A 16,603-nucleotide genomic window follows, 5' to 3' on the forward strand; every position below is an offset into this window, starting at 1 on the left:
CATTAAAGAGTGCCAATAAAAATCATCTTTCTGTTGCCCAGGCCTTCCTGGGCAGACCTCCCAGGTGGGCTCAGCCTGGATACACATACCCCATGGAGCTCCTGCATACACACGGACCCAGTGTGAGGGTCAGTGGTGGGTGTACTTGACAGTGAAGTATACAACTTCCTAATCCACAGCTGGCCTGCAGCAAGATGTTTTTTTCCCCCCTGATCTGTTCCCTCTGAAAGCCAAGAAGGGGGCCCACAGGAAAAAGATACCTCCCCCTCCCCCCCAAGGGCTTATGATGTGAGATAGGCTAAAAATTTCTAGGTGTCCTTAGAAGGATACTTGTCTGGTCTAATCAACATTACATGCCTTAAAATTTGGCACCATCATCTCTGAGCATTTCCAACCCCAGAGAGGGACTGGAAAGAGCTAAACTGAGAAAGTCTGGCCATGACTTCTGTTGCCAATAAATATGCCCGGACATTCCAGTGCAGGGGGCTTGCTCTGTCTCTGCAGATGAGGGACCAAAGTAGATGAAATGCCACCATCGCTGAGGTTCTCAGACAAGACAGGGAAGGAGAGCACACACATGCTCCAGTTACTGCCAGCCCTCGCCCCTGAAGCCCCTGCCCCACCCCCCAGCAACTTGTGGGCGACACAGCGCAGTGGCTGAGGAATACAGATTACAGAAGTTGGCTGCACAAAAGGCAAGTCTTTACAGAGTCTCATCAAGTTCTCAGGTCTCCACACATCTGCTCTAACCAAAGTTTTTCCTGTGGAATGGCCAGGCTGATCCCAGCCTTGTTTGGCAAATCAGAGATGCAGTAGCAGCCCAATGCATTCCACCAAACTTGTGGTCTTCTTGCACGACGCTCCTCTGAATAAACATCCAATGAGATGGTGTAGGGCAAGTGCCAGCAAGGAGTCTGGCACATACTGGGGCTTCTCTGTGACCTTATTGATAACAAAAAGAAGACGGGGATGTGGTATCTCTGATTAGAAGATGCCATCTAAGATGGCCTGACCCTTGCCTAGTAACCTGCTCAGTGCCTGGCCTTACAGCTGTCACCCAGCAGGACTTTTAGGAACAAATGAAACGTGGCTGCTTAGAATCTAAGAAGTGCCCGAAAGTGTTGCCATTATCAACAGTGTCGTTGTAACAGCGCCTGCTACAAAGCACACATCCGGTCACCATTGCTGAGTGAATGGATGGCTAGATCGCCGGCCAGACCCCTCTCCCTGCCGCGGCTGCTCACCAGGGTCGCCGGGTTGGAACGCTCCCCCAGGCTTTTCACCACAAATGCAGAGGTGCAGGGTGGGTTGACAGAGCAGCTCTGCCCTGCCCTGGAGGTCCTGGGGTGGGGGTTTCAGGGAAGGTCAGATATTAAGGCCTGTCAGCCTGTCCCTGCACACGGCTGCTCCTCGCTACAATAAAGGCGGCTGAGGAATGTGAACTTGTGGCTGAAATGGGGGGGATTAAGTTTGTGGCAACTTCAACTGAACTTGCAACGTGGTGAAACATGGAGAAAAAGAACAACAGAGCTAATTAGACGAGCTGAGCTGTCAGAGTGCCGCCGAATGGCTCAGCGCCAGCAAACAAAAGGAATGGGCTGGCAATCAGCAGGATCGATGGGGGAGACTGCTTCATTAGGGATGATAACGCAGAGCAGGGGGAGGCCTGGGGGAGGGGGGCAGGGGGCAGGGGGCCGGGGGGCAGGGAGGCGCAACACACCCAGAGACAGTCAGTCACCTGCACAGCTACAGACACGCCCGGAGTCACACACACCTGGCTGCTGTGGACAAAGCCGGGCACCAAATGATGCAGACAACCACCCCGAGACACTCACAGAGACCTCAAGGCGCCGACATTCACGCAGTCTCACAAACACACTCACTGAGGCACACGCAGGAGTCCAAGGTACATGCACGAATCACACACACGCGCGCGCGCACACACACACACACACACACACACACACACACACACACACACGGCTGCAGACGGTCCGCTAAAGCCGAAACCAGGCTCCGGCACACACGCAGACAAAATGGTTTAATGAAGCCCGAATCACAGGACGGTGCCGACAACTGGCCCGTCACATTTCAGCAAATCACACCCATCTTTTGGGGGCGCTTAAGAGGGGTTGGGCCTGGGGCTAGGGGAGAAACCGCCCGCACACACAACGACTAGCCCCAGCAGTGCTGGGATCCCAGCAGCACCAGGGGAGAAAATGCTAAACAGGGATTTTGAGCTCTGTTCAAGGGGGACTTGCGAGGAAAGTTGGGAAACCAGCCAATCCCCCACTGGATTTAAAACCTGAGAAATCTAAGTCGGCAGGGTTAAATGTGTATTGAATACAAAAGCACCGAGTACATTTGATTTTAATGGTGAGCAAGAAATAATAAATACAGGGCTTATAAAGCACTTCACATGCGGCCGACCACAGCCTGCCTCTCCCCTGTGCGCCCCAACCCAGTCCCCTTAGTCCACCAGACACTGGCAAGGCTTTCTTCTGCTCTTTTCTTTTTCTTCTTTTTGAAAAGAAAATCTAAATCCTTTGGTAACATCTAAACTCCAGCCACAGGTGCCGGGCTACAAAGCTCCTTCCAGAAAGGCTGAATGGCTACCCCCATGTTCCTGCCACCCTGGGCCAACAGCCCCAATCCTGCCCAGACGTTTGTGGCTAAGTACCCAATAAAGCCCAGCTGGGGGCCAGAGGCTCCTGACACAAGCGCTGGTCAGGCCATTCTTTTCAAGGCCCTTGAGGGATTCCATGCCCCACATCTCCCGGATTCATCCCTAGTGGACGGTGGTGCCCACTGGAAAGGTTGACATGAGCGGACTCAGAGTTAACACACTCGGGGGCACAGGGCACTGCTCAGCCCAGAGAGCACACACCTTCCAGGACTCCCAAGTTAGTCCCATAGTGACCCTGCTTGGCAGATGGTGTTTGGGGTGACAGGAGTAGGGTATATGTGCTACTTCGTGCCAGGGACTGTCTAGGCACTACACACATGTGACTCCACTACTCACCAGGCAGTGTTACTAAACCCATTTCACAGATGATGAAATTGAGACTCAGAGAAATCAAATGTCTTGTTCAAAGTCATACATGCTAACCTGTGTTTCAAATCAGGGCAGGCCTCTCTGACTTCCAAGCCCAGGAAAACCAGTTCTGCTAGGCACTCTGCCTCATGAATGCACCATAACCCAGGGCAGGTACAGCACCAAGTACCAGGCTGGTAGCCTCCTGCACCAGTGTGGTGACACAGGCAAATGCTACTTGGGCTTTTCTCAAGGCCATGTCTGCCTTCCCAAGTACTCAGCTGCCAGTGGGTGTGGCTGGGCCTCCCCTGGTCTGCACAAGTCCCCACAATGGTGAGAAAACGCGGTGAGTCCACTTAGCTGCCTCCAATACCTGAGTTTTTGCAAGGTGAACAATCCTGCCCCAGATCATGCTTTGCAAGAGGGCCCCTGCCTGCCTTGACCCTAGGTCTCTACATGAAATTCTGACAGCAACCCCCTGGCTTAAGGAGGGACAGGCCTGGGCTCCAAGGCCAGATTGGCCTCTTATCTCTGTGGTCTTGGCTGTAAGCTGGGGAAATAGCCTCTGCCTCCTCTGGGCTACTTACTGTAGGGACAAAGGAGACCATAATTATGTAAGTGCCCAGCACAGTTCTAGGCGCAGAAAAGGTTCCCAGTAAATGTTAATTCTCTTCACCTCTGTATCCTTGCCAAGCCCCAATACTGCCCTAGAGATTCCATAGGAAGCCTAGCTGGTTGCTAATTACTATTATTATTATTATTATTATTTAAGATTTTATTTATTTATTCATGAGAGGCAGAGAGAGAGAGAGAGAGAGAGGCAGAGACTCAGGCAGAGGGAGAAGCAGGCTCCATGCAGGGAGCCCGATGTGGGACTCGATCCTGGGACCCCAGGACCACGCCCTGGGCCAAAGGCAGGAGCTAAACCACTGAGCCACCCAGGGATCCCTGAATTACAATTATTATTATTTATTTTTTTAAAAGCTAAAGTTTTTTTAAATTATTATTTTTAAAGATTTTATTTATTTTGATACAGTGTGTGTATGACTGTGAGTGGGGGAGGTGCAGAGGAAGAGAGAGAATCTCAAGGAGACTCCCCACAGAGCATGGAGGCAGATGCAGGGCTCGATCTCACAACCCTGAGATCAAGACTTGAGTTGAAATCAAGAGTCAGATGCTGGGCAGCCCCGGTGGTGCAGTGGTTTAGCGCCGCCTGCAGCCCAGGGCATGATCCTGGAGACCCTGGATCGAGTCCCACATCAGGCTCTCTGTATGATGCCTGCTTCTCCCTCTGCCTGTGTCTCTGCCTCTCTCCCTGTCTCTATGAATAAATAAATAAAATCTTTAAAAAAAAAAAAAAGAGTCAGACGCTTAATCGAATGAGCCACACGGGTGCCCCTCCCCCACCTTTCTTTAAAAAAAGATTTATTTTGAGAGGGAAATTATTTTTTTTTAGAGAGAGGGAGAGAGGAGGTAGGGAGGGAGAGGGAGAGAGACAATCTAAAGCAGGCTCCGTGCCCAGCACAAAGCCCTATGTGGGGGCTCAATCTCACAACTCTGAGGTGATGACCAGAGCTGAGATCAAGAGGTGGACACCTTAACTGACTGAGCCACCAGGTGCCCTACTGCCCCAGTATTTTATACAACAGACTCCATGGAAATGCAGATAGAGGGTCCTGGGAGCTCAGGATGCTGGAAAGACCATGGGTTCTCACGTCCGATGACTCCTATCTGCACTTGAGGGACTTGAGTGAAGTTACCAAGCATTAGTTTTCTTGTCTCTAAAATGGGTGGAGACGATGCTTACTTCATAGAGTTACTATGAGACCCGGCGGGGATGACTTGCTCACTATAAAGGGTCCCGGGCAAATGACAGTCACTCAGAAATAGAGTCATTCCTTCGAGGTTGTAAGGTTTAAAAACTCATTGAGAAGAGTAAGCAGCACTGCCGTGTGCCAGGCACCGTCTTTGGTGCTTTACAGGGGTCACCTCCGTTCCCTCTGTCAAAGGCTCTGGGTGAGGACACGCTGGAGAGAGGCGAGGCTCAGAGCTTCGGTACTCGCCCACGTCACACAGCCCTGGTCCGCAAATTAGCACGCTCAGGCCTCTACTGAAGCTCTCACTAATTCACACAAGGTTGAGCCCAGAAGGGACCTCCTGTCCCACAAAGCCATTTCTTCCTGCCGTGCCTGCCTTCCACTGACAGTGAGCAGAAACACCCAGCAGCCCCCCACAGCCGTGCTGATCAGGTTTGGCCTAACCACGGTTTGACTGGGTCCGGCAGGGATCTGTCTGTGGCGGCAACTGTAGGTGAAGGTATCTGAATCCTTGCCAACCTCCCCTGCCCTCCAACTCCCACACACAGGAGGGAAGGAAAGGAAAACAGTGCCACAGAATTTTCTAGCATCCACACAGAGGGCAGCCACCCAATCGATGCTGGGCATGGGCACTGTGGGGCCAGGCCACCTGTGCCCTTCGGTGGCCACGTGTCACAGGATGGATGCGGACTTGTGCATTGGTAAAGGGGAAGGGCAGGGATCGGGACCTGAGTTTGCGGGAACGCTGATCAAGGCTGGACGGGAACCTGACCCCTTTTGCTGGGCTGTAGGAGCTGTGGTTGCTTTGAACAAGACAGAGAAATTCTCCTCTCGATAAAAAGCCCTCACCAAATGGTCCTGGCAAGTCTCCCACTTTCAAGGATCCTGTTACAGTGGTTATGCCTTGGCATGACCGAGAGCTGACTTTCCAAGGAAAACGGGGCCCCATACCCCATATTTTTCCATGGCATTTGTCCCAAAAAACCTCAGATGAGTCTCTCTGCCTTGCCCGCCCCATTCCCAGGTATTGCGGGGTGGGGGTGGGGGGGTGGGGGTTGTGGCATGTCGTCCTGCTTTTTTTATGCCCTGACTTGGCACCTCACTGGGGCAAGTGGAGTTCCACACGAGGCCTGCCTCTGCCAGAGCCAGCCTAAGGTTCTCTGGGTGTAGCCTTTGCCCTCGCCAAGGGACATCAAATGCTTTTCCAAACCCAGATCTGGTGGGAACGAGACCCCTGCTGCCAGGCTTCTGCTTCCTTTGTGAGGGAGAAGCTGCTGGAGCTAGACTTCAAAGCTCACTGGCCAGAACCGGACTCAATCTAGGAGACGTGCTCAAAGGATGCACACACGGCAAACACACCACACAGTGGTTTGTGGCTACCTACAGCTCTGACCTGCAAGTCGCCAAACCAGTCCAGGAAAAGGAGAGAGAAGCCCAGAAAATGCAAGTTCGGGTTCATGCCACGCAGAGAGGGAAGCTGGAAAACCCAATTCCCGGTTTTGTTTTGCCAGGCAGCTTAGTTCAAACTCCTGAGGTTTAGTGAGGCGGGGAGGATGGTTCAGGCAGTGTTAGGTGGGAGGGCACAACCACCGGCTACTCACGGGCTTCGAGCGCTGTATCTTGGGAGGTGGCAGGCGAGTAGGACGGAGTCTTTGTGGCTGCGTTAAAGTGAAACTTAAAACATCAGTACATGTGGAGGTGGTTTAATGCATCTTACACACATGGCGCACAAGAGGAAACACTCAGTTACCCAAGCTGGAAACCCGAGGAACGTCCTCGATGCCTCCCGCTCTCTCACCCCCATGTCAACTGGGCACTGGGTCCTGCACGTGAGTTTCTGAGGCCTGGATCACCGTAATCACCTCCCAGCAGGGTTTCCGCCTGGCTCTTCTCCAGCCAGCCTCCACACAGGTCGGGGTAAGCTTCTAAGACACAACGTGGCCCTTTGCACCCCAGCCTCCAGACCTCTGCTGTCCTGTCTCCCTGGGTGACCGTGCAACAAGGCTACAAGGCTCTGGGCTGGCCTTCCAAGTCGTCCAAGACCTGGGCTCTTGTGCCCCACACAGACCCCTCCTAACCTTCATCCTTGCTCACCTGGGCAGACCCTCAAATGGCCCCCGGCTCTCAGGCCTTGTTTTCTTGCCTGCCCCTCAAGGCGGCATGACTTCCCTTGTCCCAACCTGCCTGGCAAATGTCTACTTGTTATTCAAGATAGTGGGTCAGATGCTGCCTGCAGTGCTCCCACTGAACGGTGCTCCCCGCTATGAGGGACTCGTCACCCCGTGTCTCCCTCTCACTGGCTCCCTGCACTTTCAAGTGTTCATTTCCTTGGGGGACTCATCCTTGTTCCTTGGAAAAAAATTTCTGCAAAATAAATGATGAACAAATAAAACTACACAAAACGCTTGGCTTTTGAAATCAGGATTTGAATAAAACACCAACAGAGCACAGGCTTCTTGGCTCTATCCTCCAACCCTTTATTTTGGAAAGTCAAGCTTTGTCCTTTCAACGCCTGCCCACATCAATACCCTGGTGGGGCAGATGGTGAGGCAGAGTAAGGAAGTAAGTACCCGTGCTAGACCAAGACCCCGGACCTTCCATAAACCCCGAGAGGCTTCTGGTTGGTTCCTCCCCATTCAGCCACACTGTCCACAAAAATATATTATCTGACAAAGTCTAGACCCTTACTGCCCACTTCAGCAGCCAATGGTCACATGTGGTGAGTTTGTAGTAAGACGTGCTGTAGGCATAAATACACACTGGATTTCAGAGACTTAGTTTGAAACAAGTATGTAAAACATCTGAACAATTTTTTATATTGATTCCATGCTGGAATGAAAATATTTAGGCTATTTGGTTAAATAAGTATTATTAAAATGAATTTCGGGACCCCTGGGTGGCTCAGCGGTTTAGCGCCTGCCTTCGGCCCAGGGCATGATCCTAGAGACCCGGGATCGAGTCCCACGTCGGGCTCCCCGCATGGAGCCTGCTTCTCCCTCTGCCTATGTCTCTGCCTCTCTCTCTCTCTCTCTCCCTCTGTATCTCATGAATAAATAAATAAAATCTTTAATAAAATAAAATAAAATGAATTTCATGTCTCTTTTTTACCTTTTTATTTTTATTTTTTATTTTTTTTTAATTTTTGTTTATTTATGATAGTCACAGAGAGAGAGAGAGAGAGAGAGAGAGAGAGAGGCAGAGACACAGGCAGAGGGAGAAGCAGGCTCCATGCACTGGGAGCCCGACGTGGGATTCGATCCAGGGTCTCCAGGATCGCGCCCTGGGCCAAAGGCAGGCGCCAAACCACTGCGCCACCCAGGGATCCCTTTTTTACCTTTTTAATGTAGTGACCAAAACATTTTGAATTCCGCATGTAATTTGCGTGTGAGGCTCCTGCCGTTTCTCTTGGACGGGGCTTTAGAGCCTCACTTGGTTGGAGTGATTGTTTAGATACCAGACATACTTTGGAACTCACTCTCGGTGCCCAACTCCTGGAGAGGAGGAGCCATATCTCATCTCAGGCGTCCCTGGATGCCTGGTGTCTAGCACAGGGGCAGGCAGGGTGGCCTAAGGGGAGAGTTGGCAGAAGGACTTGGTAGAGGATTGGGTGCTCCTCATAGCACACCCGGGACATGTGTGGATGGAGGTACACCGGGCAGGGGGGTGGCCTCTAGGGTCCTGTGCTGTTAGTTGGCAGTGTGGGCCAAACCATGCTCAAAGATCTGCCTTCAGTTGGAGGCCACCTGGGGAGTGGCGATGCCATTCAATGAGATAAGCACGGCAACCCACGGAACCCTATTTCCTCTCCTTCAGGTTTACAGGGTAAGTATGGGGCGAAAAGGAATGGAGCCCCCCAGTGCCACACTGCTCAGTGGGGGAAAGTAAAAGGACGGGGAGAGGGGATCCGCCTATACTGTGCACAGGCTGCTGCCTCATCCATGCCTCCCTCCCCCTGCACCGTCACACAACGCCCCTCCTTCATTTGTTTCTGGCCACTCTCTGCTGGGTGACCCGTTCTCCAACCCACAGTCCTCACGGCTCATCGCCTCTGAGCAAGCTATTTCCAGCTCTGCTGGTGGGGGTGGTGGAGCACTCAGGGGGCGGCCGCTGGGGTCAGATAGTCTGGGACTGAATCTCAGCTCCCCCAACCCTTTGGATTTCTACAGGCCCGGGATTTAACCATCTGAGCCTTCTGTTCCTCATCTGCAAACGTAGGTAACAGCCGCCCCCACCCCCACCCAAGGGGGCTGCCACGATGATTCAGTGAGACCATGTGGGCCACGATCTTCCCAGAGTGTCAGGAGACATTAGCAATGATCACTGTTAGCAGGCTCCCCTCCCCAGCCTCTCCCCTCCCCATCCATCTCCACGCTTGCTCCAGAGCGGACTTAATACACGCCCAGTTGTGTCACTCGCCAGCTTAAGTCATCTCAGTGGAAGGCCAGCATCTCCTAGTGCATCCTGAGAGACGCATTGTGTGAAGGAAGAAAAGGGGGTTCCCCAGCCTGATGAGTCTGGGAAATGCTGTCTACTGCTTCACTCCTTTTGGAGATTCACAATGCAAGTTAGCACAGCAAAGGCTGCCAAGTCTTGCAATAAAAACCCACCGTAAACAGGCAAAACGCTATTAACTTTTCTTCTTATATATCCTATTTTTCTAATTTATTTGAACCCAGAGTCACTTTCCCTATACTAGCTGCTAATATCCCCTGGATTATGAAGTGTCCAAAGCCCTCCAGGCGCTGGGCCCCACCCACAGACGTCTGCCGGCCCATCTGTGGTGCTTCCGCCAGTCTCCCTGCTGCCCCACTGCCCCCATCCAACCCAGGTCACCCTCCAGCTCTCCCGGAGGGCTTCATGTGTTCTTGTGCTTCCATGTTAGTCCCTTTGCCTGAAACACCCTCCCACTTCCTCTTGTCTCACCCTGGGTGGCTCTTATTTGTCCTCTGAGGTCTGGCTGAAGCACCACCTCCCCCAGGAGGCCTTCCCTGCCCTTCCCTGCCAACGTCATTCTCAGCCTCTTCATCTCATTTCTCTGTTTGTCCTGGGGTCTAGCAAAGTACTGGCACATAAGACGTGCTCAGCAAATGATTTTTGGCTTAAACTTTCTGGCGCATATAGAGACTCAGAAAAGGTTAGTTTTCTAGATTTCATAATTAGCTTATTTTCCTTTGACTGTCACCAGGAAGTGCAACTGAATTTATAGGTGGTGGGAAGAAAGCGGACTCTTGATCACACCCAACCTAGAAGCTAGCAGAGTAAGTCTCAGGGGGATTTAAAGACACTGTGAAAGGGTAATGTGGTACATATGTTAGGGCCTCAGCACTGGGGTATACGGCGCTTCTCACAGGGCCAGGCACCAGTGGACACACCCCTCCAAGAGCTTCCCAAGCCTGCTGGGGTGGGATGGCAGCTGAAGACACAGGCTGGATAGAACCAAGTACTCTGGGGACAATTAGAAGAGGACTCAGGGGTGACTGACCAGTGGTGATTTGGGTGGGAAAAAAAGTGAAGAAAGCAGCTAGGGAAGGATCAACTCAACACATCATTTTCTGGAACGTAGGCCCAGTGCCTGGAAGCTGAATTGGGGATTAGTTGAAAGTGGAGGCTATGATGGTATGAGTGGGGCCTGGGGTGGCTGTAGATCTGGCCAGGACACTTGAAAGTCTTTGAGGTGAGCCAGGAACAACCCCCCTGCCCCCTCCACCACCCACTTCCTGAGGGTGGAAGCCCTGCTCTCATTCTTCTCTGTACCCTAGCCAATAGTCCAGGGCAGGTACCAGCTTGTTCATTTCTTCCCGTGGACCTAGTGGCAAGAAGAATGTCCACCTGTGGGTAAGGACACAGACCGCAGAGAGGTAAAGAGACCCACTCGTGGGCCTCAGGCCTCAACTCTGGATCCAGTGATCTTTCCACCGCTGGAGTAGGTCAAGGCAAAACCAGAAGAGCCTTAAATCCGAAGGAGCAGAGAACAGTGAGGGCCAGGTCCAGGCACTTTGCATGGCAATCCCGTCGTATGTTATCCTCAGTTCCCTGGCTGGATCAAAATGTGGCTACACTGACTGCTGTTTCTTATGTGAGTTCAAAAGGCTGGACCTTTGGCAGTCTTTTGCTAAGAAGACTTCCATTCGAGAATTCATCTGGCACTTCCTGAGCTGGGCTGGGGCAGGATGCGGGATGGTGGGGCTGGAGGTCTTGATAATCAATACATGCACCTGTTTTCCTGAAGGTCATGTCCAGTCGGGGAAGCAGATTCATTCCCACAGAGTGGAAAGATTTCCCCTATGTATGCTCATGGGGCAATTGCTTGAAACCAGGGCCCAGAGGTTCAGAAGATAAGACACAGTTCTTGGCCTCAAGAAATGTAAGGTCTGGTGGCCTTTGACCTATATCTCGGAGAAACATCTTTCTTAGGGTACAAAGAGTATTTGGGCTAAAACCCCCAGAAATATACTCTGGGCTAGAAAGATGTGAGTTTGTGTCTTGGCTCTGTTTTTTTTTTTTTTTTTTTTTAATAGATTTTTATTTATTTATTCATGAGAGACACACACACACAGAGGCAGGGACACAGGCAGAGGGAGAAGCAGGCTCCATGCAGGGAGCCTGATGTGGGACTCGATCCCGGGTCCCCAGGATCATGTCCCGGGCGGAAGGCAGGCGCTAAACCGCTGAGCCATCCAGGGATCCTGGCTCTGTTTCTTTCTAGTTGAGTTCAATACCGGCTCTGCCACTTGGTTGGGTTCTTTAAATCGAAGACTCAGTTCACTCTCCAGTAAAACAGATGTAACTCTTGAGTCACAAGCACTGGTGTGGGGATGCAGTGGGAGGGCGATTATGGCTGTGGGGTGCTGGCCCAGCACCTGGTGATGAATGGGACCAGCCAATCCTCTGTTCTCCTGTTGGACTCACAAGCCTTCCCAGAAAAGTCCTGTGGATGTGAAGACCTCGGTTTTCCAAGGAAGTGTGCTGTCAGCAAGGCGCAGTTGAAGGTGACTGGATTAATCATAATCTCTCTTATTAACATCATGTGTTTTCCTTTCAAAGCATTTCTGCTTCTCTTCTTTCCTTTAAGCCTCACATACCTCAGTGAGGCAAGTCGGAGGAGGATTTCCTGGCTACAGTGGCAGCAAATAGGAGGCCCAGAGAAGTTAAGGACTAGTATGAGACCACACAGTTAGGAGCAAGAACTAAAACAGCAGGTATTCTTAGGATACTGCACTCTCTCTTGGGCAGCCCAGGTGGCCCAGCGGTTTAGCGCTGCCTTCAGCCCAGGGCCTGATCCTGGGGACCCGGGATCGAGTCCCACATCGGGCTCCCTGCATGGAGCCTGCTTCTCCCTCTGCCTGTGGCTCTGCCTCTCTCTCTCTGTGTCTCTCATGAATAAATAAATAAAATCTTTAAAAAAAAAAAAAAGGATACTGCACTCTCCTTGTCAACCCAAATTTCTAAAGTCATCTGGAATCCTTTCTGAGAGGGTTTTGCTAATCCTTTTGAAATTAGAATCTGTTTTTTTTTTAAATATGTACGTATGTATGTGTGTATTCATTCATTCATTCATTCATTCATGAGAGAGACACACACACAGAGAGGCAGAGACACATGCAGAGGGAGAAGCAGGCTCCCCGCAAGGAGCCGGATGTGGGACCCAATTCTGGATCCCGGGATCACACCCTGAGCTGAAGGCAGACGCTCAACCGCTGAGCCGCCCAGGCGTCCCAAGTCAGAATCTGCTGTTAAGAGACCTGTGTCTTAGAGAAAAGGCTCATGAGCAAGTGACTCACATCTTCTCTTTCCTTCCTTATTTGGGGAGCTCTTTCCAGGGCTATCCAAAGGAGGCCCACGATTCATTTGTTCATTCAATATGCAGTGGCATATACTGTGCACATCAGTGAGCGAAGACATGGTCCCATCCTCCGAGGGCTCCCTCTCTGATAGAAGGGGTTACAAGGTAAGGGGATAGAGGGTTGCAGAGGTCAGTGCAGGTACAAAGGAGGAGCTTCTTACTGGCTGGGCGTGGTAGGGAGTTCAATTGCACGGTACAGGGGAACCATGGTGGCCCAAAATGATTAGAGCAAAGATGAATATGAGGACAAGGGAGGCCATGACCTTGGGTGAGCTGGTGTGTGTGTGGAGGGGGGTTCATAAAATAGGGCCCTGAATGTCAGGCTAAGAAATGTGGCTTTTTTATTGAGAGCAGCTGGGAGGGATTTAGGCAAGGAGGAACCTATCAGAGGCCTTGGTGCCCTTGGGGTAGAAGATGGATGGGAGGAGGATGGGTGGGCTTTTCAGGACAGACATTCCCCCCTAGACGCAGGGCCCTGCTAGGCCTCCATGTTGTGAACTCAGCACCCCTGGCCAACCAACTACTGTAGGATGTAAACATGAGAGGGTAAGCCCGGAAGTGTGATTGACATGGAAGTCCCAAAGACAAGAGGAACTCTTTGGCCCCTGCCCGGCCCTTGGCACTTGTATCTGTCAGCCATGTGGGCCAGGTGAGTATGCTCGTTGGCTATGAAACCCACATTTATGAGGACAGCATCTGATTTGCAGTTAATTTGTTGATGCAGCAAAACACATTGTTTCCAAAAGGTCAGGAGGGGAAGCTGTGTTAGAACATCAACTTAATTACCTGGGCAGCATGGATGAGCGGGTCCCCTGCACAGGGCTATGGGGTAGAAAATGCTTGACTGGCATGGAGCGGGGGCAGAGAGTGCAATGTGTGCAAGGGAGGGGCAGGGGAAGGTTCAGCCCACATAGTGTGCAGAGCCAAAGCATTTCCTGCCTCTTGGTCTAGTGTCTAACCAGCTCACTCGCTAGCCAGGGGGAATCCTCTGGATGGGAATGAGGGTCATTACCCTCATTTCACAGATGAGGGGAGGCAAAGATTTTCTCAGGGTCACATAGAGCAGTGCTTGCTGGGCCTTCAGAAGAGGGTCAAAGAGATCACCTCGAGTTAATCGTGGGCTGGGGCAGGGGTCCTGTGATATAAGTGGGAGGGGCCAGCTGTTCAGGAAGCAAAGCCTGGATTTATTCAGTCCCCATGGAGGACACACCTTGGTCCATCCCTTCAAGGTCACAATCAGTATCCCTATTTGGCTTCTGGGAAAGCAGGCATGGGGGGGTATGGGTAGAGAAACGGGTGCTACCTAAGGCCACACAGAAGGTGAAATGTCAAAGTCAGTGGGGAGCCAGGCCAGATACCAACCAGAGACTGGTGGCATGGGGAAGGGGGCAGAAGAACACAGATGCCTGAGACCAAAGGGACCAACCAGCTTTGCTGAAGGCAGAAGGCTGTGCATGCAAACCTTGGGGTGAGGAGGTAACCCGCCTAGGGAGTCAGCCAGGGACTCCACACTTCCCCTTTCCAAGGGCTGAGAAGGTGGATGTGCCTCATGGCAGCTGGAGGCAGGAGAGAGCTGGCTTCTGAGGCCAGCCCCAAAGGGGGTCTCAGGTCCTATCTCTGAACGGTGCTGAGCTGTCTCTTCCCCCATCAGACTCTGTCTTATCCACCGGGAGGAGGCCCTGGTGTCCCCAAAGGGGAGGCTGGCCAGATGCCTGGAATTTCTCTGTCCTAGGGATATGACCCAACCAGATATGCTGCCGGGAATAGAGAGGGAGAAAAGAAAATTCACAATTAGACTCTGTCACTATTTAATGAGGCAAGAGTTCACCTGGTTAATCTTCCTGGCTAGTAGCCACATCGATGCTCTGACCTATGCATGAAATGGCCCCGGTTGGGAGAGGAAGACAAGGTTTTCTGTGGCTTTACAAAGGGTCTCTGGGCTGAGAGCAGGGCTCTTCTACTCCTTGGGACTGAAAGCCGCTATTATGCAAGACGGAAATAAAAAAGGAATCCTTTTGATATGCCTCTGAAAAGGAGCGTATTGAAGCTAATATTTGTGTGGAGCGTCTCCTTTGAAATGCCCAACCGGGGCGCCCGGGTGGCCCAGCAGTTGAGCGTCCGCCTTCGGCTCAGGGTGTGATCCCGGGATCCGGGATCGAGTCCCACGTCGGGCTCCCTGCGAGGAGCCGGCTTCTCCCTCTGCCTGGGTCTCTGCCTGCGTCTCTGCCTCTCATGAATAAATAAATAAAACCTTTTAAAAAAAGTGAAATGCCCACCCAGCGTTCTGGGGCACGGCTCCTACCTGCTTAGAGCTCCTGTCATTACCTATGATCGTCTCGTCATCCTTGCTCTGTGCAGGAGCCAGTCCTGCCTGCGGAGAGGATCAGGTGCTGGCCTCTGCTTCAGAGTCTGAGCGGGGACAGCTGGAGGGGCCGGGCGGCGCCGGTGTCCTGTGGCCCTCGCTTGGTGCCAGCGGTGCAGGGCAGGGCCCTGGGCCCCGAGATGGGGTCCTGGCATCTCCGGGCCCTGAGTGTGAGCATCAGCTCCAGGCTGTCACCTTGGAGGGACGCTTCTTGCAAGATGTGGGCCAGGGTGGACTTCCAGACCACGGCCGAGGAGGCAGTTTCCAAGCTGCCCACACCAGGCGACGAGGTGCTTTTCCACTGCAAAGGGAGGCTGGGCCGGTGCGCGTGGTGCAGGGGTGGCCTCCTGGGGCCCCGGGTGGCCGGTGTTGCTCCGAATATCCCAGTCAGTCCTCAAGCTCTGCCGTGACCCCCATTCTCTGGGCGGGGGAACCGGAGCCTCTGCTGAGCCTCGCACGACAGTCGCAGCCGGGCCGCCGCTGGGGTTGGCCTTTGGTCTGCGGCGCCGGGCGTGCCCTGTGCCCCGCGGCCCGAGGCGCCGTCCGGGAGGGGACACTCGGGACCCCCGGTGGCCCTCAGGGAAGGCGCGGCATCTGCCACGGGCCCGCGAGCGTCATCCCCGGGGAGGGCGCGCTCGGGACTCCGCGTCCTCCGTCGCGTCGTCTCGGTCCCCGGCGCCTTCTGGCCGTTCTCGGGCGAGCGGGCGGAGCCCAGGCCTGGCCGCGGGGGCAGCGGCCGAGTCGGAGTGCCCCGTGCTCTGAGGCCCTGTCCGGACCCCCATGACGTCCCGCGCAAGGAGCTTGGCTGACGGGAGGTTCACAGGCTGAACGAGAGCGCGAAGCAGCTGTGAGGGGGGCTGAGGGGCCCAGGGACCCGGCGGCTTGGGGGACGGAGCGGGGGACACGGGGTGTGTGCGAGCGCGGAGAGGGCCAGGAGGGGGGGAGCCTTTGGTTTTCGGTCAGGTGCAGCCGCCTGGTCGGAATAGGGGGCGTCCTACTGGCGGCCCGAGGTCAGGGGAGGTCAGGCCCAGATGCGGGGGGCCGCTCCCCGACATGTGCCACTCTTGCCCAGACAGAAGCTGGAGGCCGTGCTTTGCTGCCGCCGACCCCAGGGCAGCCACCGCAGGTGTCATCAGGGGGCCTGGGTGACACGCCTAGGAGGTGGGGGACATGAGGAGGGGCTTCTAGAACACCCCTCAGATGCTGGCACTTGCTCTGGGCAGGTCCTGTGCCAGGAGCTCTCCATGTAAGATCTCCAACAACCTCAACAACCCTGCGCGGAAGGTAAAATCCCCATCGGGCAGATGAAGAAACGGAGGCTACGTGGCTCAGTGACTTGTCCAGTCCAGGCCTTAAGCTAACAGGTGGCGGAGCCAGGAGCTGAGCCCGGCCATGGCTGACCCCGTGCTTAACACACAAACACCAGAAGGAAGGTGCTAAAACCGAACTCGTCAGGACTAAGGGTGTGCCCCTCTCCTCGGGGAGTTCTCCCCCAATATCCTTCGAGCTTTGGGTCCAGCTGAGCCGGTTCTGACCACACAGAAAGG

The 16,603-nt window shown here is 53.4% G+C and overlaps 1 protein-coding gene across 19 annotated transcripts in view; it reads right to left on the reverse strand.

Moving 5' to 3' along the window:
* Window positions 1-16,603, reverse strand: part of DENND1A (DENN domain containing 1A) — a 509,667-nt gene that overhangs the window by 21,212 nt on the left and 471,852 nt on the right. For 15 of the 19 annotated variants that reach the window (XM_077850604.1, XM_077850612.1, XM_077850613.1 and 12 more), the window contains one exon: window positions 6,453-6,509. The exons of the other annotated variants lie outside the window; for them this stretch is intronic. In XM_077850604.1, the coding sequence (XP_077706730.1) occupies window positions 6,453-6,509 (57 nt within the window). The remainder of the gene's footprint in view (window positions 1-6,452; window positions 6,510-16,603) is intronic. 19 annotated transcript variants of the gene reach the window in all.

The sequence above is a fragment of the Canis aureus genome, chromosome 16 (genome assembly GCF_053574225.1).
Source record: "Canis aureus isolate CA01 chromosome 16, VMU_Caureus_v.1.0, whole genome shotgun sequence".
Taxonomy (NCBI): Eukaryota; Metazoa; Chordata; class Mammalia; order Carnivora; family Canidae; genus Canis; species Canis aureus.